Source organism: Gymnoscopelus microlampas, assembly GCF_963454915.1.
Source record: "Gymnoscopelus microlampas genome assembly, chromosome: 10".
In the NCBI taxonomy this organism is placed as follows: domain Eukaryota; kingdom Metazoa; phylum Chordata; class Actinopteri; order Myctophiformes; family Myctophidae; genus Gymnoscopelus; species Gymnoscopelus microlampas.
In genome coordinates, this window is record NC_139947.1 from 26,299,623 (window position 1) to 26,321,077 (window position 21,455).

Consider the following 21,455-nt stretch of genomic DNA (forward strand, 5'->3'; position numbering starts at 1 on the left):
ACTTTTTTTGGATTGAATACTTTATTAACAGTTTGCAAAAAGTACAGTGGTTCGATTATACAATGGTGCTAAAAGGGTTGTATTGAATACTGTATCAGAATACTGTATCAAAAGCACATGCAACTAAGTACAGTTCAATACAAGGTCAGCTAATAGGAATTAAAAAAAAAAAAAAAGCCATTGGCTTATTTCCATTGTGGTCCTGTGTATTCAATTCATCGAGACATTTAAAGACATACAATAATATACGAGACATTAACACTAGTAGCAATACAATTATGTACAGGGGGGTTGAGAGCCAAAGCAGTGTTCAACTGTATCTTCTCAGTCAGTATGAGCTGTGTGTGTATGACGTCATGAGTAGTGTGATGCTGATGAGTGCATGAAACGTATAGAGTTGATGATATGCTAATGTGTCCCTGGGGCACAGGGTTCATATCAGTCATATATATTATCAGTCACACCACCCGTTCATATCATAGAGTTACAATAGGTTGATATCTGAAACGTTCAGGGTTGACCTGTTTTGCTGAGGAATTTCTCTTGGTCCAATCACAGTCGTCGTAAAAGTCTCCTCCGGCTCCAAGCACCAATCAGACTAGCCATGGTTCACATGACGCTCGTCTGTCACACAAGCGTCATGGGCCCACTTGTTCTTGGTTTGCGAATTTTTCACATTCACAACTGCTACATCTACATAAACGTTTAAAATTCAAATATAAAGTGCTGACCCCCATGCCACAGATGTAACAAGTTGAGCCGCAAAGGGTCTAAGTACCTGTATATTCCGTATTGTTCAATAAAAAGCTTTTTAATCCGATCGACGGCCATTTTCTCCGATGCTATTAAACTATGCGACACTACTGGTTGGGAGGTGTATTGCACTCTGATATATCACAAAAAAATAATAAAAATGACCGTCGATCGGATTAAAATGCTTTTCATTGAACAATACAGGAGATAAGGGTACTTATCGTGGTTCGGCTCAACTTGTAACATCCATGGCTCAGGGGTAAGCACTTTATATTTGAAATTTGAACGTTCATGTAGATGGGGCAGTTGTAAATGTAAAAACATCGCAAACCAGGAACAAGTGGGCCCATGACTGTCATGGTGTGACAGTCATGTTTCAGGGCTACAATCAGACGCTCGAATAGAGTATCACGTCCCTCCCCCTCGCTCTGCTCTCTCAGAGGTATACCAGAGAGAGCCAGACAGACAGACTAGCTGGCTGACTGGAGCCATTTTACATTTTTACACTCCTTTCTCTTTTCAATTTCAATACAAATTTCCACCCGACATCTTTCCTGGTTCCTATACATGTTCCTTCCAGGCACTGATGCAGGTTAAACGCGGCACTAGTAAGTGTTTCCTTATTATTTCAAGTAGATACAGTGTAACCTTCCGTGTGTGCAGACTGCTGGATGACGACCCACACAACAACACAATGCTAACCAGCCAGCCATGCCTCTCTCAGTGCTGCTAGCTAACCTGGATTCGTGTGTGTGTGTGTGTGTGTGTGTGTGTGTGTGTGTGTGTGTGTGTGTGTGTGTGTGTGTGTGTGTGTGTGTGTGTGTGTGTGTGTGTGTGTGTGAATTGAATTGAATTGAATTGAAACGTGTGTGTGTGTGTGTGTGTGTGTGTGTGTGTGTGTGTGTGTGTGTGTGTGTGTGTGTGTGTGTGTGTGTGTGTGTGTGTGTGTGTGTGTTGCACATCATTTTGCAACTGTTGTTTAGAGATCCTTGGTTCTCAAAGTGGGGTCCGGGGACCCCCAGGGGGACCTTGAGGGAGTTCCAGGGGGTCCCCAGCTAAATGATACATAGGAACCAAATTGACCCCTATGGGACTATAACCCAGAGAGTGTACAGCTTGTAGATCAGCTATTTTTGGCTAAAGTTCTCCTCAGAAAAGGGATGCTAGGGTTCAAGTGGTTAATGTAAAAAAAAAAAATCATATCACACAAAGATTTGGCGGACCCCTGGCCCCTGTAGTAACTCTGAGGACCCCCTAGGAGTCCCGGACCCCCTGTTGAAGAGCCCTGCGTTAAAATATTCAGTGTAGAGCTAGCCTTGATACAAATACTGACCGATGGCCGTCTTCAAGATCCAAGCCAAGGCTACTAGTGTTACGTATTCTGGGACGAACAGTAGGCGAAAATGGCAGATCTACATACAAGGCAAGCTCGCAACGCCCCTGTGAGCTTTTAGATCTGCTATTTTCGGCCAAGAAGATTTGTTGAGTAGGAGAAATGGGAGCCCTTGCCTGGCTTGCCGACCCTGGGGGGTATTTAGTGGTTAAAGCCAGTTGTGTTGTAGCCACAATCCTTTACCTTCGCCTCTATTGTATGCATTGTTGACATTGTCATCAATACACAGACAGCAGCACGTGACATTCCTGTGTGACCCTTGGGCAGTGTCTAGGCCTAGGGCAGTGGTTCTCAACCTTTTCAGGCCGTGACCCCCCCCCCCTCAAAATGATCATATTTGAACTGGGGACCCCTCAAAATGATCATATTTGAATTGGGGACCCCTCAAAATGATCATATTTGAACTGGGGACCCCTTAAAATAATCATATTTGAATTGGGGACCCCTCAAAATGATCATATTTGAATTGGGGACCCCTCAAAATGATCATATTTGAACTGGGGACCCCTCAAAATAATCATATTTGAATTGGGGACCCCTCAAAATAATCATATTTGAACTGGGGACCCCCCACCCCGACAAGCACTTGGAATGTAGGAGTTGAGGCATTACATTTATTTAGTATGTCTCGAAGATAAATATTTTTGGAAAATAGCAGATCTACAAGCCCACAACGCCTCGCACTGCTAGGCGTTGTGAGTTTGTAGATCTGCTATTTTCAAGAGATTTTATTTGTGTATAGTTTGTTGATTACTTTTGATGCAGTAATGGGATTTTTCTTTCCCCCCCCCTTTTTTTGAGGTATTAAAAAGGTCTTAAAGGTCCTTAAATTGTCACTTCACTGTCATCAGAGGACCCCCCCTGGGGTTCCGACCCACAGGTTGAGAACCATTAGCCTAGGGAACTCCATATCGGGGCATTAATTCTTTAGTGGTGTCTGGCAGCTCTCGCCTTGTGGGTCTGGCTGTGCCACGCTGCCATCTCTTATTTTCAGCACTTTTATTACTTCTACTCCACTCACTACGTCTTAGAGGCAAATATTGTACTTTTTACTCCACTACAATTATTTGAAAACTTTAATTACTAGTTACTTTGTAGATTTGGAATATTATCACAAAACATACATTAACCACTTCAACCTCTACATACATTTCAGCCATTTGAAAATAGCCGATCTGCAAGCTCACAATGCGTCGCGATGCGACGCATTGTGAGCTTGTAGATCTGCTATTTTCAAAAGAGTTTTAGACATTTTATACATTTGAAAACGTGTGAAGTGGCCGGGGCACACTGCATAATGAGTACTTTTACTTTTGTACTTTATGTATATTTTGATACCAATACTTTTGTACTTTTACTCAAGTAAATGTTTGATTCCGGACTTTTTACTTGTAACAGAGTATTTCTACATTGCAGTGTTTGATGAAAATTAGTACTTTTTCCTTTTTTCAAATGAACGATTTGCTGTTTTTCAAGGGCACCTGATGCTGTAACTGAGAGGAAGGAAGGACAAAGCTAAGCAAACACCCCAAAAAACTGCGTCAGTGGACCAGTATGGACTATGACAGACGGTGAGTAACAACAGCTACAGCACTGGCACTGCTTCTCCACATGGGGGTCTTTGGGGGACCCCAGGGGTCTTTGGGGGAATACAAGACAGCTCGCCTCCAAAACACGCTCGCCCCAGGGCAAATCCGGCGACCTCATGACGGTCGCCACCAGGTATTACTACACGTAACCTCAGTAAAACTATGCCTAAACCTAACCTTATTCCTAACTTTTAACTCAGTAAGACTATGCCTAAACCTAACCTTATTCCTAACGTTTAACTCAGTAAGACAATGCCTAAACCTAACCTTATTCCTAACTTTTAACTCAGTAAAACTATGCCTAAACCTAACCTTACTCCTAATTTTTAACTCAGTAAAACTATGCCTAAACCTAACCTTATTCCTAAACTTAACCTCAGTAAAACTATGCCTAAACCTAACCTTATTCCTAAACTTAACCTCAGTAAAACTATGCCTAAACCTAACCTTATTCCTAAACTTAACCTCAGTAAAACTATGCCTAAACCTAACCTTATTCCTAACTCTTAACTCAGTAAGACTATGCCTAAACCTAACCTTATTCCTAACTTTTAACCCAGTAAAACTATGCCTAAACCTAACCTTATTCCTAACTCTTAACTCAGTAAGACTATGCCTAAACCTAACCTTATTCCTAACTTTTAACCCAGTAAAACTATGCCTAAACCTAACCTTATTCCTAACTTTTAACTCAGTAAAACTATGCCTAAACCTAACCTTATTCCTAACTTTGAACTCAGTAAAACGAATACAGAATACAAGAGCCGCTGGGGGCGAGCGGTCCACAGAAAAAATGGGCGTGAGCGTGTTTTGGGGCGAGCGTTCCGGTTACCTTCCAGAGGGTCCCCAGCTAAACGATGGATAGTTAGAAACTCAATGGACCCTTATTCGTCTGTAAATCTGAGAGTGTGCAGAGTGTACAAATGGAACCAAATGCACCCTTTTTAACGGTTGCCTGGTAAACCACACGGTTCGCGGAATTCAATGTCAGGATGCTGAATGAAAATTAAATTGAATTCCTCGACCGGGTGGTTTACCAGGCTACCTTAACCCATTAAGACCTGAGGCCGATTCTACAAATGTCTTCTAAATCCTTTTCTGAAAAAGCTATGTTTCTATATCAGTGGTGCTCAAACTTTTTCATGTCAAGGACCTCCAAAATTATATGTATTTGCCCGTCGACCCCCATCTCACAATATGTTGTTCCATGGACCCCCATATCAAAATATTTTGTTCCAGGGACCCCCAGATGCAAAGATTTGAGTTAAAAGTGTTCGCTTTCAAAGAATATATATTCAAAGATTTTCACACATTTTCATGATTTTTCAAAAATAGCAGATCTACAAGCTCATAGCGCGGCACTCGGTGCCGCGCTATGAGCTTGTATATCTGCTATATTTGAATAGCCAAAGTGTAAAATAATGCTTTTTAGCTCAAATCAAAAAATTACACAGATGCGTTCCAGGTCTTAATGGGTTAACAGTTCCATTTGTACGGTTGAGTTATGGGGGTCCGTTAGCCTAATGCATATACCACACTGGGGGGGTCCTTGACATTAAAACGTTCAGAATCACTACAGAGCTACAGTACCAGTAGACTCGCGAGCAAAAGACTGTTGCCTCCCACGATCTCCTAGTCTGGGAGGCATTGCCTCGGAGTTTGGACAGCGGGGGCGCGGCCACTGCGTTGTGATTCAAATCAACAGCCAATGAAGAATAGGGGGCGGGATCCACATGCAGTGGGTGTTGCATCTAAATAGGATCGACGGGAAGCAATTTCCCCTTGAGAAATTTCGACCGCCATTGTTGTGTACTGCTGTTTGCCTCTCGTCAGACTTTTTAGACGAGTTGCAACCGGTAAGAGGCGTGTCCGCTCAGATTCAGAGCGTGACGTACATCCCGCCCACAAATACAGGGGGTTTGGCCCAGAAGTTCCTCGCCGAGCCGGCGAAAACTTCTGGGAACTCAGATTAACGATCTCCAAATGCTTCCGTCATGCAGTCTGGAGCAACGGAAGCTCCTTGACGTGGAAAAGTTGGAGCAGTACTGATTTAGCAACATACTGTTAGGATTTAGAAAACAATGTTGTTTTTTTTCTAAAGTTTTATCCCACGATTTTGTAACCCATTTTTTTTCACCCAGTGCCAATTGTATACAGTATGTAATCCTGGGCGCTACTCTCCCTCTGCCAGCCTAGGATGAGCCCAGAACTGAGCTCATGCCTCCTTCAATGCATTAGGAGTTAGCAAGCCACTAGCTCCTCATGAAGCAAAGATTTGGGACCCCCATGAAGCAAAGATTTGAGTTAACAAATGTTTGCTTTAAAAATATATGTATTCAAAGATTGAATTGAATCAAATTCTCAAGATTTTTCAAAAATAGCAGCTCTACAAGCTCATGCACTATGAGCTTGTATATCTACTATTTTTGAATAGCCAAAGAAATCTTAAAATGACACAGTATGCGTTCCCGGATTGAATGGGTTAAACATCAAGTCACATAATGTTCCTAAATCATTGGTTCTCAAAGTGGGGTCCCAGGGGTACTTGAGGGGGTTCCAGGGGGTCCCCAGCTAAATGATGGACAGGAACCAAATGGGCCCTTATGGGTCTGTAACTCTGAGAGTTACAGACCCACGGACCCAACGGGTCCATTTGGTTCCATTTGTACACTCTCGGAGTTACATTAACATTGATTTTACAATATGAATTGGGGTCCCAGAGGTATAAATGCAATTAAATGGGGGTCCGTAGCCTAATGCATGTCAAACTGGGGGTCCTTGAAATTAAAATGGTTGAGAATCACTGCTAGAGAGCCGTAAAAACCTTCTCTTACTGGGGTCCCTGGCATATCTTTTCAAATGGGGGTCCGTGGGCTAATAAGTGTCAATTTGGGGGTCCTTGACATGAAAAAGTTTGAGAACCACTGTCCTAAATAACTTGTAACTTCTGGTAAAATCTCTCTCATGGTTTTCGTCCCGGGCACAGTAGGGGTGGGCGCGGGGACCGCACGGGTCGCTACGGCAACAGCACCCCCAACGACCACAACTTCCGAGACATGGACTACCGCGGCTACGGCCAGGAGGACGAAGACCCGGGAATGGGCTACGACGGGGTGGAGATGGAGAGGCAGTACGGCGGGGGTGGTGGTGGCGGCCGTGGCGGCGACGAGCAGCAGCAGCAGCAGCAGTCGGCCGGCGGCATTCGAGACTTCTCCCCGGGTCGCTTCCAGCAGGACCGCTCCTCCGGGGGGTTCCCGCAGAGAGGAGGAGGAGGAGGAGGAGAGGGGCGCGGAGGAGAGGACGGGGGACGCAGGGGGAAACAACAAGGCCTCCTGTGCGCCTCCTCGCGGTCGTCCCAGGCCCAGCAGCAGCAGCCCCCCGATCTAGCCTTCCCCAGCAGGCTTCAGAAAGACGAGGAGGCGGGGGGGGGTTCTTCTTCTTCCAGGAGGGACTTCCAGCAGCAGAATTTCAGGACTGGCTCGTCCCAGGGAAGGGGCCAGGGCGGTGTTGGTGGTGGAAGGGGCTACCCCGAGAACAGGAGCTCTCCCCATCGCTCGGGGGCCCGAGAGCAGGGCGGCGACTGGGGCCGCGACCGTGAAGCCGGTGGTGGAGTCCAGCCGGAACAGTTTGAATGCAGTCCGGCGAGACACGGCGGAGAGGATGAGAGGTTCCCCCGCGGGCCGGGGAAGAGGAGGGTAAGCTGAAGCTACTGGTCTGTCCTCTCTGCAGTGCAGAGTACTGTTGATTTTGAACAGCAAATTTTGATTTAGTTTTAGTCATGGGCTTTTGAATAACATTCCATTTTAGTTTTAGTCATATTTTAGTCATCTGAAATGTTTTAGATTTTGTCGACTAAATCTACAGTTGAGGTACGGTTGGGTGTTGAAATAATATGGCTCCGAGTAGCATTAGGAACCGACTCCAAATTGCCAGGTACCCATGAAAAATGTACGAATCGGAATCGATCCTCATTTAAGGGTCCAGTAGGTTTCCTATAGCGTACAACAATTAAGCTTACTATTCAGGTTAAGGTTACTATTCAGTACCGGTACATGTCTTAAAGTTGACCATTTCTTATGTCAAATTAGTGTTTGGTTAACACCACTATTTTCAAGAGAAAAGGTTTCAGCATTGACTATTTTAGGTACCACTCATAGACACAGTTAGTAGTACTAGGCTAGCAATAAACTACTATTTACTAGCAACTAGTAAATACTACTTAATTAAGTTAATGCTTCAGTGAATGAAGATATTTTGTTGTCTAAACATTTGACATTTGACATTTTCTTTTCTTTCTTACTTTAAAATGTATTTTATTTGTTTTACCTCAAATCAAAAATGATAATGTCCTAACAATACCCATCCCTATACCGTGGACTTTATTACTTAGCAGAGAAAGGGAAGTCTGCACGCTGTGTAATAGCTCCCAGTAGAAAAATGTATTAAAGTTAACAACGCCTCAACCCCAGCGGGTATTCATCAGGTCTCAAACCTTTTCTACTGGGAGCTATTAAACAGCGTGCAGACTTCCCTTCCTCTTCTAATGTACGTATTTTTAGCTCAGAACCTGTACATGTTTTGTTAGGATGTGTGTGCTTCCCTTTGGACTTTGTTCCTTTATTAATTTGCACCACTTGCTAATGTGTAATTAGTAATTACCACGATTTAGTAAATAGTAATAGTAAATGCAGGGCTGCCAAGTTTCAGGAAAATCTAGGAGTGAGCCTTTAGTGTCATCACGGCCAGAGCACAAATTCGGTACAAAAAAATATACTCGATGAAGTGTAGATGTGTGTCAGCCGATGGGCGCACAGAACGCATGCAGGATGCATATTTATATTTATATATTTTATATTAGCAGAAAGAGTTCACATTTAAATATAGCCGTACTCATTCAATTCTGAACCGATTCTTACAATTTCTAATTCTCTATTAGCTGTGAAGGGTCTTACTTCATGTGTATCAGTCATGATTGTTTTGCCATCAAACAATATCAAGCAAAAAGGAAAGATCGGCGGGTCCTTCTCTCCAGTCCATCCCATCGCGCGGCTCACCTCTCCAAATGGAACCGTGGGGCAGTGTGTTTTTAGGACGAGCGTTCCGTTTTCCAAACGGTTGCTGTTTTTGTTTTGTTTTTTTGCTGTGAGAGGGGGAAAAAAACGTGCGAAATGGCAAGTGTGGCGTGAGGCGTGTGAAGAGGTTAAATTGCGTGACTCTCACTCTCAAAGGGTGAGACAGCTCTGAAATGACACTGAACGTCCCCTCAACCGTCACTTTACAATCATGCCATCTGGACAAAGACACAGAACTTTGACATGGGGGGAAAAAAGTTTGTTTTAGGAGGAGTTTCGTCCACTCAACCATTACAGCGTTAAACAAACTGTCTCGCTGATATGTTGGTTGTCTACTCTGAGGACTCATATATTGTCTTTTTGTTGAACAGACAGAAACAAACAAACGGAAGTGGAATATCCCTCTGGGACAATAAAGACTGATTATGATAATTGGTTATTATTTGACTCTGTCGTGTGTGTGTGTGTGTGTGTGTGTGTGTATGTATACAGGGTTTCCCAGGAGGGACAGAAGACCGAGGAGGTGTGGGTCCAAGCCTCCTGGACATGTCCCTGGACGAGCTGGACCAGAGGGACCAGGACTACCGGGCAGACCTGGACCACGACCACAACGAGAGGCACAGCAACATCATCATGTTGCGCATGTTGCCGCCTAGCGCGACTGCCAACGAGGTGAATGTGTGTGTGAGTGTGCCGCGCCTTTTATTAATGCTTCATCGTACCACACCATCATGTCACTCACCAAATATAATGCTTTTCAGTTGAGGATATTTTTTTTATAAGATAAAGAGTATTAGAATTGGTCAAACTACCCATAAAATACATGTTCTATTGCTAAAATTGTAAATTGTTGTTCATAAGTAAATTGACGTGCTAATTGTTTAGGAAACAGCGCTAGTGTGGAGGACTTCACTAATCAGAGATTGGGACAACCTTACAAAAACAGAGATTAGTCCCGAGATTAGTTTTCGCTTTGATCCCTGATGTTTCTATAATGTTTATAATGCAGATCCGCGCCCAGCTGCAGGAACAGGGGATTCAGCCTCGAGAGGTTCGCCTGATGAGGAACAAATCTTCAGGTGAGGACTGGTCCATTGGACTGATTTCTTTATTTTATTTCTTTATTTTTTTATTTTTATTTTGGGGGGGGGGTCCTTGTTTCCTCTCTCCCTCCTCTTCTCATTATATTTAGCTCCCCTCTTTAACTGCTAGACTCTTCCATAACCTTCCATTTACTTCCTGATGCCCCATCGCCTCTTCCCCTCTTACCGTCACCCTGTCGTTCGTATTTCCCACTGTTGAACTAGTAGTAGTATTAGCTGTGGTAGAACACACACTGTTAATTATATACACATGGGCTCTTAATATGCAAACTCCCCCTTACATGACTCTTGTCTGCTGTGTCTGTTGGGGAGAACTAATATGTTATTAGTGCTGGTAGAAGACTTCCCAAGTTCCGCTGATCACGGCGGTATTCTCATATAGTGGATATTGACTAAGATTCTGTATTAATGTCTTAGATGGCTGCCCGTGTAACCGGCAGACAGTAATTGAGTCAGTGGAGGTGATAGGGACTTCTGTCGAGGTTAACCTATGTTCAATGAGGGATTTGGGGCTTCAGTCAAATTTATCCCATCCTCTCATAATTATTGTCTAGCACCGATTATTACTAGAACTTCGACAGAGCCTATTTATACTGGTGATTTGGTATTCGCCATAGCGATTTGGTATTCACCATATTAGGGCAGTCCTCGAGCATAACTGCTTCATACATCATTCATATATTCGTCTTAAGGAAATGTCCATATAAGCAGGGGTGCACATAACTTTTTAGGTGTAGTACTCAGAAGAGCACCTGGGGATGTGACTTGGTGCGCACCAAATAAATGGTCCCGTGCCGTTTTGACAACGAGGGGGGGATTCAGCACGGTGTCAACCGGACATTTTTGTCAACGGGGGGGAGGGTGCTGCGCGAGAAAAAAATGACGCTCTGCTTCCAAATTCCGCCGATTTTTGCCGTTTTTTTTTCTCACGCCGTTTGGTGAAGCCCCCAAGGTTGGTGCCCTGTGCTGCGCTGCTTTTATCCGCCAGATTGGGACGTTCACGGCATATTTTGCACCATTACGGTGCGTTCATCATCGGTGACGAGTGCCTCTAACAGCCGCTGCGAGGCGATGCGAGACACTCACACAATCACGTGCAGCGGTGGCCTAGTGGTTAGAGGGGCGGCCTTGATACCGGAAGGTCCCTAGTTCGATTCCCCAATTCATCACATCGATCATGAATCACCGCTGAATAGCCCTTGAGCAAGGCTTCCATGCAGGGTCCGGCTGGAAACAAGTTTCGTACTTAGTCCGACACCCTGGGTAAACAACAAACTTTGCTTTGCAGCATGCGTCCTCTCCCCCTGCTCCTAATGGCTGTACATGGGGCCGACGCATGCTTTAGCGTGATTGCGTGAGTGTGGCTTCAGGAAGTAAATTCCTAGCCTCGATCGCCAGACTTTTATTTCTTAGTTTTGCTAAAAAATAAAAGCTTGGAAATTCCTGTCCCAGCTGTTGGTACGCAAAGCGCCTCACGTCGTCTGATGTGCCGCGCATTTTTTATTTTGGGTGCGCATGCGCACCTGCGCACCAGTTATGTGCACCCCTGCATATAAGGACATCTCCGTAACACATAGCTGCTTCATAATACCTCTCAACTATAACTCAGCTATAGGTATTTTCTCCATGGCTCTCATTTCCCATGTCCCCCCCCATCTTTCCTCTCTTTCCTTCTCCTCCCCCTTTCACGCTGTCGCCTATATCACCTTGATGATGGCAGATGTGTCTGATCCCACGATCAGACACAGTCTGATGATGGTGTCAGTTGAGAGAATGCCCAGCGGAAGAAGACTGTGTTTATGCGTGTCATTTGTTTTATGTGTGTGTGTGTGTGTGTGTGTGTATCCACTTCCTCTGCGCTTCCACTGGCTAGAATATGAGTGTGTTTCGTCTCAGCCACGTGATAATTCTTCACAACCCTCTTAACTGTGAAGTTACTCTTGTTTCTAAAAAAAGTAATATGGGTCTAGCCTATACGTGTCACCAGCTGCTCCTTGCTAGCCCATTGGTTTTCTGTAAGGTTGTCGCCAGCGCCACAAGTCTCTCCTCTTTCTGTCTCTCACACTCTGTACCGCGGAGTACAAGGTAGTGTGTGTGTTTTTTGTTTTTTTTTGTTCATTTTCTTTTAGGATGCTCTTGATTTAAAATAATTACTGTAATAAGTCTGAATGCATTGTTGAATGTGTGGTCATGTTAGCCTGGTAAACCATCCCGGTCGCCCAGCGCTGCAGAAGACGCATGATAAGGTGAATTCACATGATCGGGACGGTTTACCAGGCTATGGTCATGTAGCCATATAGTGTACGGCTAGGACATTGAGGGCTCCTCCAATTTCTACACTAGGCTCCACAAGCGCGCGCGCGCGCACACACACACACACACACACAGTCACACACACAGTCACACAGACAGACGCATGCACATACAGTACTCATACACACTGTCATACTGTCCACCTGGCACCAGAGTGCTAAATACATAAGACACCTTGACTTTCAGAATAGAAGACATTGTGTGTGTGTGTGTGTGTGTGTGTGTGTGTGTTTGTTTCTCTCTTAGTACTTGGGTGCTTCATATTTCAAAACTAAAAAGAGCGTCAGACCCAAAGTGAGGAGTGGGTAGGACTCTCTCTCCCCTTTCCGTGACCCTGTTGAAATACTTTGACACCTTGACATTGCTTTTTCTCTCCCACCCCTTGGGTGTCATCAAAGAATCTGAATGTCTCTCCAATTGACTCTCCAAGGGGGGGGGCGAGGAAGCGATAGTTAATTTAACCCATTAAGACCTGAGGCCGCTTCTAAGAATTTTCTAAATCCTAACAGTTTTTTTTTTTTTAAATCAAAAAAATATTTTTTCACGATTTTTCAAAAATAGCAGATCTACAAGCTCATAGCGCGGCACTCGGTGCCGCGCTATGAGCTTGTAGATCTGCTATTTTTGAATAGCCCAAAGAAATCTTAAAATGAGACGCAGATGCGTCCCCGGTCTTAATGGGTTAATAACGGTGGTTCTCAAGCATTTTCATGTCAAGGACCTTCAACGTGATATGCGTCTGGCTGCGGACCCCCATTTGAAAAGCTTTTATGCCAGGGAGCCCCCCATAAAGAGAAGATTCGTCAACATTTTGTCAAGATCTTTCAACACTTGTAACATGGGGGGGAGGGGCTTAAGTGTTTAAACTGTTCCTCATTTTGCTGGGGGACCCCTCGGGGTACACCCTCAAGGAACCACTGGGGGTCCCCGAACCCCACTTTGAGAACCAGTGATTTTTAATCAGTACCGATACAGGGTCTCTCTCTCTCTCTCTCTCTCTCAATCTCAATCTCTCTCTCTCTCTTTCTCTCTGTACATGAAGCACTAACCCCTCACTGCGTTGTTATGTTGTTGTTGTTGTTTGGTTACCATGGCGACTGGGCGGTGTCCAGGTCAGAGCAGAGGATTCGCCTTCGTCGAGTTTAATCACATACAGGAGGCCAGCCGATGGATGGAGACCAACCAGGTCACTCTCCCCTACACAGACACCACATACACATACATGCAAGCAGAACACGCACACTCGACAGTCACACAATCACAGCCTTATAGACATAAACGCAACACACCCAACAGACGGTTCAGTAAGAGAAGCAGTGGTGGAAAAAGTACTCAAATGTTTTACGTAAGTAAAAGTATCTATATTGCAATGTAGAAGTACTCACAACGCGTCGCATTTTCAAATAGCCTATGTATAAAATATGGCTGAAGTGGTTAATGTATGGGTTTATAATATAACAGCTGAGATGTAGTGGAGTAGAAGTAAAAGTACTGAAAATTTAAAATACTCCAGTAAATTTAAAATGCCTCAAAAAAATTGTAAGTACAAGTACAGTACTTGAGTAAATGTACTTAGTTACTTTTACACCGCTGCTCACACAGTCACATCACAGCCTAGTCATAAACGCACACACCCAACAGACAGTCCAGTAAGAAGTACACACAAGAGATTGGCCACTCCATGTTTGTGTCTTTTCAGGTAGGTGGGATTTCATACTTTTGGGGCAAATTCCTCTCCAGCTCTCTCTGTACACAAAGACAGCGAAATCCAACGAGCAGGCACATTCCCATTAAGGCCATGTTTATGTCTGTCTGGGGCGTTGATGTGCAATTTTCACCAATTGGACCCTACCAAGTCACATTTGTTCTTTTTTTTTTTTTACTTTTATTTCGTTTTACATTTGGACACAGGTTCCTCCCTATTTCCCAAATGGTCCCTTTCTCCCTCTCCCTCTTCTCCCTCCCCCCACCCCCCAAATATGTCCTGACACACAGTAGGTGTCTTGTCTTGGGTGCGAACAGCCTTTTTGCATGTAGTTTGGAAGGGGCGGGCGCGCGGGCGGGGACTTCTTTCCTCTACATTAGAAGAGTTAGGACGTCACATTCTAATACAGCCCGAATACCCAATCTCAGCACCGGCCTCAGTGGCGCACCTCGCTAATCACTAGACTCTAAAACCATTACCACTGGCCTGGGAGTCTGGGTTCGATTCCCGCTTGGGACAATACTTTTTCAAACAACCGCAGACTCTTTTTTTTCGCCGATAAAGTATAGTTTTGGACCATGGCGGAGGCGCACCGACTCAGCAGACCTTGAGGCCGAGGAGTCGTGCCCGAGCGCCTCCAGGCGCGAGTGCCAGCGCCGACCGGCCGATGGTCTGCTAGTCGACTAAGCGCCGTCCGAGTTATGTACCGATAGGCACAGAATCGTAAATTATGTTGTGGGGACTGCGTTTGCCCCAACTGCCAGTCAGTGCACTAACATAGCTCGCGTCGCCAGGCTCTCCCCACCCGCCCCCCGCCCCCTTGCGCTTAAACTACATGCAAAAAGGCCGTTCGCGTCTTGGGTAGTGTGACAGCGAGACTATCATATCCTGACATCATGGTCTATTCCATGTTTTCCAGTTGAGTCTTATAGTATCTTCACGCTCTCTCTTTTTGCATCTCGATCACGTTTTACTTTTGGAGCCGCGATGAGGCCGAAGGTCGTTGACCGGGTTGGATGGGTGGGATTGGTCAAAGCTGAAAAAAGGTTTCCCCTTAAGGGGGGGGTTTCATAAGATTGAACAGAAACACATTGTAACATTGACACAAGTCTGGGCACACACACATACACCATCTCAGTCCGTCCCAATTTTCTCTAAAGCTGAAGGTTGCAATTCTCTCTTGTCCTCTTACTTTCTATTCTCTCTCTCTCTCTCTTTCTCCCCCTGTTGCTCTCTCTCATCTCTTGTGAGATGAGGCCTCTCTCTAGCATGTGTGGCCTACTTATCCCTTGATAATCATTCTTTGTCATCCCCCCCATCCCCCCCTTTTTTTTTCTTTTTTCCCCCCCAGAGAGTGCTGTCGATTCTGGGACAGAGAGTGTCCATGCACTTCAGCGACCCCAAACCACGTGCCAACGAGGACTGGCTCTGCAACAAGGTATAGTCTGAGGCAGGGGTCTTCAACAGGGGGTCCGGGACCCCTAGGGGGTGCTCAGAGCTACTATAGGGGGTCTGCCAAATGTTGGTGTGATAGGATTACATTTTTTTACATTAACCACTTGAACCCTAGAATTCCTTTTCTGAGGGGCGCTGCGAGGCGTTGAGAGCTTGTAGATCTGCTATTTTTGGCTAAGAGCCTATAGGTGTAGAGGGAAAAAAGAGCAGACTTAAGTAAACTAAAACTGTTGAATCTGAAACAAAATTGTATACGATATAGAGGGGGTCCCTGCTTCATCTCTCTCTCAGCTAGGGGGTCCTTGGCCTGAAAACGCTAAAGACCCCCGGTCTGAGGGGTCAAGCGATTTTTATCGGGGGGGGTGTTTGCCTATAGCCCAAAATAGTGACACCAGGGTGAAATTGGTTAATCGATTAATTGATCATGTCGATGCTCCACTTTGTTCCATATTATACAATTAAAATTATTATTTTGGTTCAGATAACTGCTGATGAACATTAAGCATACTTTATTTTACTGTCATTTGTATGGTCTAAAATGTGGTCTAAAATGTATCTCCCATTGAGTCCAATAATCAATAGATTAATCCATTATGGAATTATGAAAATGATTGTTAATTGCAGGTCTGATTGTCTGAATGTGTTGTTTACATAAATGTATATAAAGTGACTGCAGCGGCTCAGTGATTTGACAAGAGTCTCATTGGGTATTTCTTTAACATTCCTACAGTGTGGCGTACAGAACTTCAAAAGGAGGGAGAAGTGCTTCAAGTGCAGTGTGCCCAAATCAGGTAAACATGAACAACCCAGGGAAGATTAGCTGATGTTATGCAGCAGCTAATGGGGATCCTAATAAACTCAATACACTCAATATAACATTTTTCTAAAATGTTGTGCTTTTGTCAGAGGCTGAACTGAAGTTGCCCCAGTTGCAGAGGGACCTGTCCTTAGGGCCCAACAAGGAGGGGACGCAGGGCTTACTGCCTCTACCAGCCCCCTACCATTCTGCAGGTCCTGCAGTCAGCAGCGGACAGGCTGCACAGCAGGCGGAGGTGGCCAATGACAGTAAGTCATTTCTAGTTGCGTCCGTGACAGTGTAATTGTTTTTTGTTCTCTTTTGGAGGGGGCTCTTAATTGTTAATGCCGTGTTTTAGAAATCTGATATTCTCCCTCTTGCTCTTGCACACTAGCTCTAATCCTGAGGAACCTTGGCCCTCACACTTCAGTGGAGGCCATCCTATCCGCGCTGTCTCCATTTGCCACGCTGTCCGCCTCCAATGTTCGCCTCATCAAGGACAAGCACACCCATCTCAACAGAGGCTTTGCCTTCCTCCAGCTCTCTACAATAGTGGTGAGAAATACACCGATACAAACACACCCACACGTCAAGATTGGAAAGCCATGTTTGGGCACCGATATTATTGGTTAATATTTATCTAAATGGGTGTTGTCTATGGATATTATCAGACCTTATGGGTTAATATTCAATCAGGAGGAAAAAAACTTTTTTTTTTTAATGTTCATTGACAGCGTTGACAAAGATGTTTGCTGTGCACAAAGAAAAAGTGCCTTGAACTTAGTCATTGCTCATGATCATTGTGTGTGTTTTTTTTAAAAACTCTTTATCTTCAGAAGTTTTATCAGATAATACATAAAATCAAATAGTACAAAAAAAGTCGCAGTAAAAATAAAACATACAGACAAAAAACAAAAACTGAACAAGAACAAATAAAAAGAGGTCATGGGACATTTGGTACTAGTAATAAGACTGAAACATGTTGACAATATTTAAGATCAAATACAAAGTACAATATACCACAGGGAGGATACAACCAGCCATCATCAAGGATCTGGCTCGCTATCTAAATAGTCCAGCCACTTCCCCCATCTTTTTTCACCCAACTCCTTTTGGAGCCTCAAAGAGTAGGTCATCTGCTCTAAGAGATGCAATTGTCTCACAGTACTGATAAATAGTCCCATAGTAGGGCAGTTTTTCTGCAACCAGTTCTTTGTAATAGCTTTTTTGCTTGCTGCAAGTAGAATCTTAAACAAATAAGAGTCATTTTGACTCAGTCCATCCGGGGTTTGTCCAAGATACAAAGTTTCAAATGTAGTATTGATACTGAAACCTAGAATTTTTTAGATAAGTGTTGCTACCTCCTCCCAGAAAGGTTGAATTGCAGGACAAGACCAAAAGACATGTGCATGGTCAACCATAGTATCTCCACATTCCCTCCAGCAGTCCAGCTGGTTTCCAGTTTGTTTAGATTTCTGTTTGGGAGTGATAAAGAAGCGGATTTGGTTTTATGATCATTGTGTTTTGATATAGTTGCTGTTTAAGTATCTACATTTATTGCATATTCATAGTGTCCTCAAGCACACTAGGCCGCTCAACTTAATAATCAAGCCTCGAATAAAGATCGTGGGGAAAATGTACAATCGATTGTAAAATGATATATTTGATTAGTAGGCTTGGCTACTGCTCATTGTTTTCAATGTCAGTTCAACCAAATGGGTGTGTGTTGAGGGTCTTTTGGTGCAGCCTACGTTGAGTCTGAAACGCTGTCACACGACGAATCCTTGTGTCTTTTGTTCTAGCCTTTTCAACCAGCCTCAAGCGTACATTCATGCTCGAGCGGGCTGTAAATTGTTGATGCTCGCGCTAGTAGCGACAACACCAGCGGAATTAATGTGCCAGTCCGGTAGGCTACATGAGTCATTATTATCTCATGTCTGAAAACATTCAAATAGAGCTATGAAAAGGTGTAACCCAGGTAAAATAATCAGCCACTCTGCAATAGGTTAGCTATTGCAAAAGTGTCCAAAGTTAGTTATACTCTGTCACTGAATAAATATTAGTTCACGGCGGCAAGCGTCCTCCTCTGGATGTAATGGTACTGACCACTTCTAACATTACATACATTATATGCATCATTTTCGTTGCAAAATGCTATTATAATAATGATCGAAGATAATTGAAAATCTGTAAATGTTACGATTTTAATTTCTGATCTCAGTTGACGGCCCTAACACACACACACACACACACACCACAGGTTTGTATTACTATTTTAGGTTGACGATTTTATGAATGCCATTTTTAGCCTAAAGCCGAAAAATAGCAGATCTACAAGCTCACAACGTGCCGCACTGCGACACGCTGTGAGCTTTTAGATCGGCTATTTTTCGGTGCACAACACCAGCGTGCAACTAAGTTTAAATCAGCCATAAATCAATCTCTATTATAAACCATTTCCAGCCATTTTCATAATACAAACACACACACACTCACCTTTTCTTCACTGGCCTTTCCGTATGTGTTTTTGTCTCCAGGAAGCGTCCCAGTTGCTGCAGATCCTGCAGGCTCTTCAGCCAGCTCTCACCATCGACGGAAAGGCCATCGCCGTGGAGTTTGCCAAGGGCTCCAAGCGGTAAACAAACAAACAAACACTTGCACATCCAAATCTGACTGCTAAAATAAAAAAAACACAACAAGTGCGCTGCTTTTCGAAGGGGGGGAAAGGTCAAATCTTGAGGCTGTCACAGTTAAAGGAGAGATCCGCACATGTTAAGTGTTATCTTTGATGTGTCGCTAATCACTCACCAACATTGAAATTCAGAGATTCCCCTTCGTCCAGTCTGGCGAGCCCCTCCGTTGGCATAATGGGATGCGCGTGGAAGGCTGAAATTCGCCTAATATAACCGATGCAAAGTTATTTTTTTCTCTACTCCTGCTCATTGTTGAGTGTCATGATACTCAAACATGCACTGAATGTCGCGAACGAGCCACCATTCGTGCAGAACGAGAGGACGCAGGTTGCTTGTTTCTTCCATAGAACCTGGCGTCTATGGAAGAAACAAGCAACCAGCGTCCTCTCGTTCCGCTCTCGCACAGTGTACGTTCACAGTGTATGTTCACCAAAAAGCACTTCTGGTATTATTTTAATTGAATTGAATATGTAGGCTGTATTTTATCCGATACACCTTCAAGGTTAGTTTGAGTTCATGTTGAGAAAGTTGAAATATATGAAGACACATTTCAAAGCGCTGCATTTCCTAATGAGCGTTCTCTATATGTCCTGTGTGTCAGTGATGTGTTCCTGACAGACGGCAGCAGAGTGAGCGCAGCGACGGTGGCCAGCACGGCCATCGCTGCGGCCCAGTGGGCTGTCACACAGGTAAAACCAACATCTAGTTCATTTATTTAACCCATTGAGACCTGAAGCCGATTCTACATGTCTCCTAAATCTCAACAGTTTTCTGAAAAACGTATGTTTCTATATCAGTGGTGCTCAATCTTTTTCATGTCAAGGACCCCCAAAATTATATGTATTTGGCCGCGGACCCCCATCAAAAATATTTTGTTCCAGGGACCCCCAGAAGCAAAGATTTGAGTTAAAAATGTTCGCTTTAAAAATATATATATTCAAAGATTTGCACACATTTTCACGATTTTTCAAAAATAGCAGATCTACAAGCTCGTAGCGCGGCACTCGGTGCCGCGCTATGAGCTTGTATATCTGCTATTTTTGAATAGCCCAAAGTGTAAAATAATGCTTTTTAGCTCAAATCTAAAAATGACACAGTTCCAGGTCTTAATGGGTTAAAGACATTTGCATGAGTTGTTAATGTTTTTTGTTTAACCACTTAAACATTCTAGACTTAGTAAAACGGACCTGAGTTGGCTTGGCTCCGTAATTGGACTGCTTTTTTTCTGTCTGTCGACACCAAATCTCTGCACCAAAAAAGTAGCCGATCTACAAGCTCAAGACTTGTAGATCGGCTATTTTTTGGCTAATGTTCCTCCCAGAATATGGATGGTAGGGTTCAAGTGGTTAAGCTAGGGCTGTAACTATTGATCATTTTCCAAGTGATTACCGGTATTCTGTTGATTACTTTTTTAGATTCATTGAATAATCAAGCACCTTTTTTATTATCTTTTTAATCAACAAATTGACGCAAAAATATTGTAATATTTTTTCATCTACTAAGTCGATTAACCACTTAAGGCCTACTTTATGGTCGCACAACAGTGTTGTGTAGATTTTCTGTATTTTCTGGCCTTACCCTAACCCTATTTTATTCAAATTGATTATTTTTTTTATAAATTGAACTGTTCTGCAAACTCTCTTTGGCTACGCCAGTCTGTTCAGAATGACGGAGATGTAGACGTGGCAGTGTACCAGCAGGGGGCAGCGGTTCCCTACAACCTGGAAGGACAGGAGTACATGGTGGGGCATGACGGCACGGCCCACAAGGCCCAGGCTTTAGCCAGTGCAGGAACAGGCCTGATGGGGCCGTACACAGGAGCTGCAGCCCCAGGTGAGAAGAAACTCCTGTAATGTATTTAAAGAGAGAGATGAGTGTTAGATAGCTTTATATTCTGATAGTAATCATTGCTATAGAGTTTGTTTTTAGTATCGGGGATCTCCCCATCTCTCCAGCTCTTTAGTAAACGGCAAATACATTTTCAGGTTCGTATAGCGATTTCATCCAACTCATACAGGATAAACAAGTGAAAATTGGAAGTGAAGAAACAATCTCTTCAGATTGGATGCAATTGGTGACCCTAGAAAAAGTATTTTGTCTTTATTAAAGTGCCGGGGAGACCCCATTAATGCACAAACACTCTATAGCAATGATTACAATCAGAATATAGAGCTTTAACCTTTTTTTTAAATAAACTTTGTTTTAACGTGTAAAGACGTTTTAAACGCAAACTCTTCGTGTGTGCGTGTGTGTGTGTGTGTGTGTGTCTGTGTGTGTGTGTGTGTGTGTGTGTGTGTGTGTGTGTGTGTGTGTGTGTGTGTGTGTTTGCGCAGCAGTGACCTCATCTGAGGTGACATCAGGTGGTCTTCTGCAGCCTCTTCTTCACACACAGACTTCTCACATCACCACGGCGACCAGCGCAGCATCCAGCCAGGTAGAGTCATTAACATCATCCATGTTCACTCCCTGTACATGTGGAAATAAATATGTCTATTTCAAACATTGTATCCGTCACATGCTTCCATTATACGTCCCTTAGGTTGGCAGGGATGTTAAAGCAATACATCGACCAGAGCAGTAGTT

The 21,455-nt window shown here is 43.9% G+C and overlaps 1 protein-coding gene across 3 annotated transcripts in view; it reads left to right on the forward strand.

Annotated features, from left to right (window-relative positions):
* The first annotated feature begins 1,218 nt into the window (after nt 1-1,218).
* The window catches only part of rbm10 (RNA binding motif protein 10), a 31,085-nt gene continuing 10,848 nt past the window's right edge, over nt 1,219-21,455 (forward strand). Inside the window, exons 1-14 of one of the 3 annotated variants that reach the window (XM_084069894.1) lie at nt 1,219-1,361; nt 3,623-3,717; nt 6,722-7,430; nt 9,300-9,491; nt 9,817-9,886; nt 13,336-13,409; nt 15,280-15,366; nt 16,114-16,174; nt 16,290-16,448; nt 16,574-16,734; nt 18,717-18,814; nt 19,474-19,561; nt 20,528-20,705; nt 21,206-21,306. In XM_084069894.1, the coding sequence (XP_083926020.1) occupies nt 3,701-3,717; nt 6,722-7,430; nt 9,300-9,491; nt 9,817-9,886; nt 13,336-13,409; nt 15,280-15,366; nt 16,114-16,174; nt 16,290-16,448; nt 16,574-16,734; nt 18,717-18,814; nt 19,474-19,561; nt 20,528-20,705; nt 21,206-21,306 (1,995 nt within the window). In that variant the 5' untranslated portion in view covers nt 1,219-1,361; nt 3,623-3,700. The remainder of the gene's footprint in view (nt 1,362-3,622; nt 3,718-6,721; nt 7,431-9,299; nt 9,492-9,816; nt 9,887-13,335; nt 13,410-15,279; nt 15,367-16,113; nt 16,175-16,289; nt 16,449-16,573; nt 16,735-18,716; nt 18,815-19,473; nt 19,562-20,527; nt 20,706-21,205; nt 21,307-21,455) is intronic. The other 2 variants (XM_084069896.1, XM_084069895.1) reach the window with 2 other exon arrangements.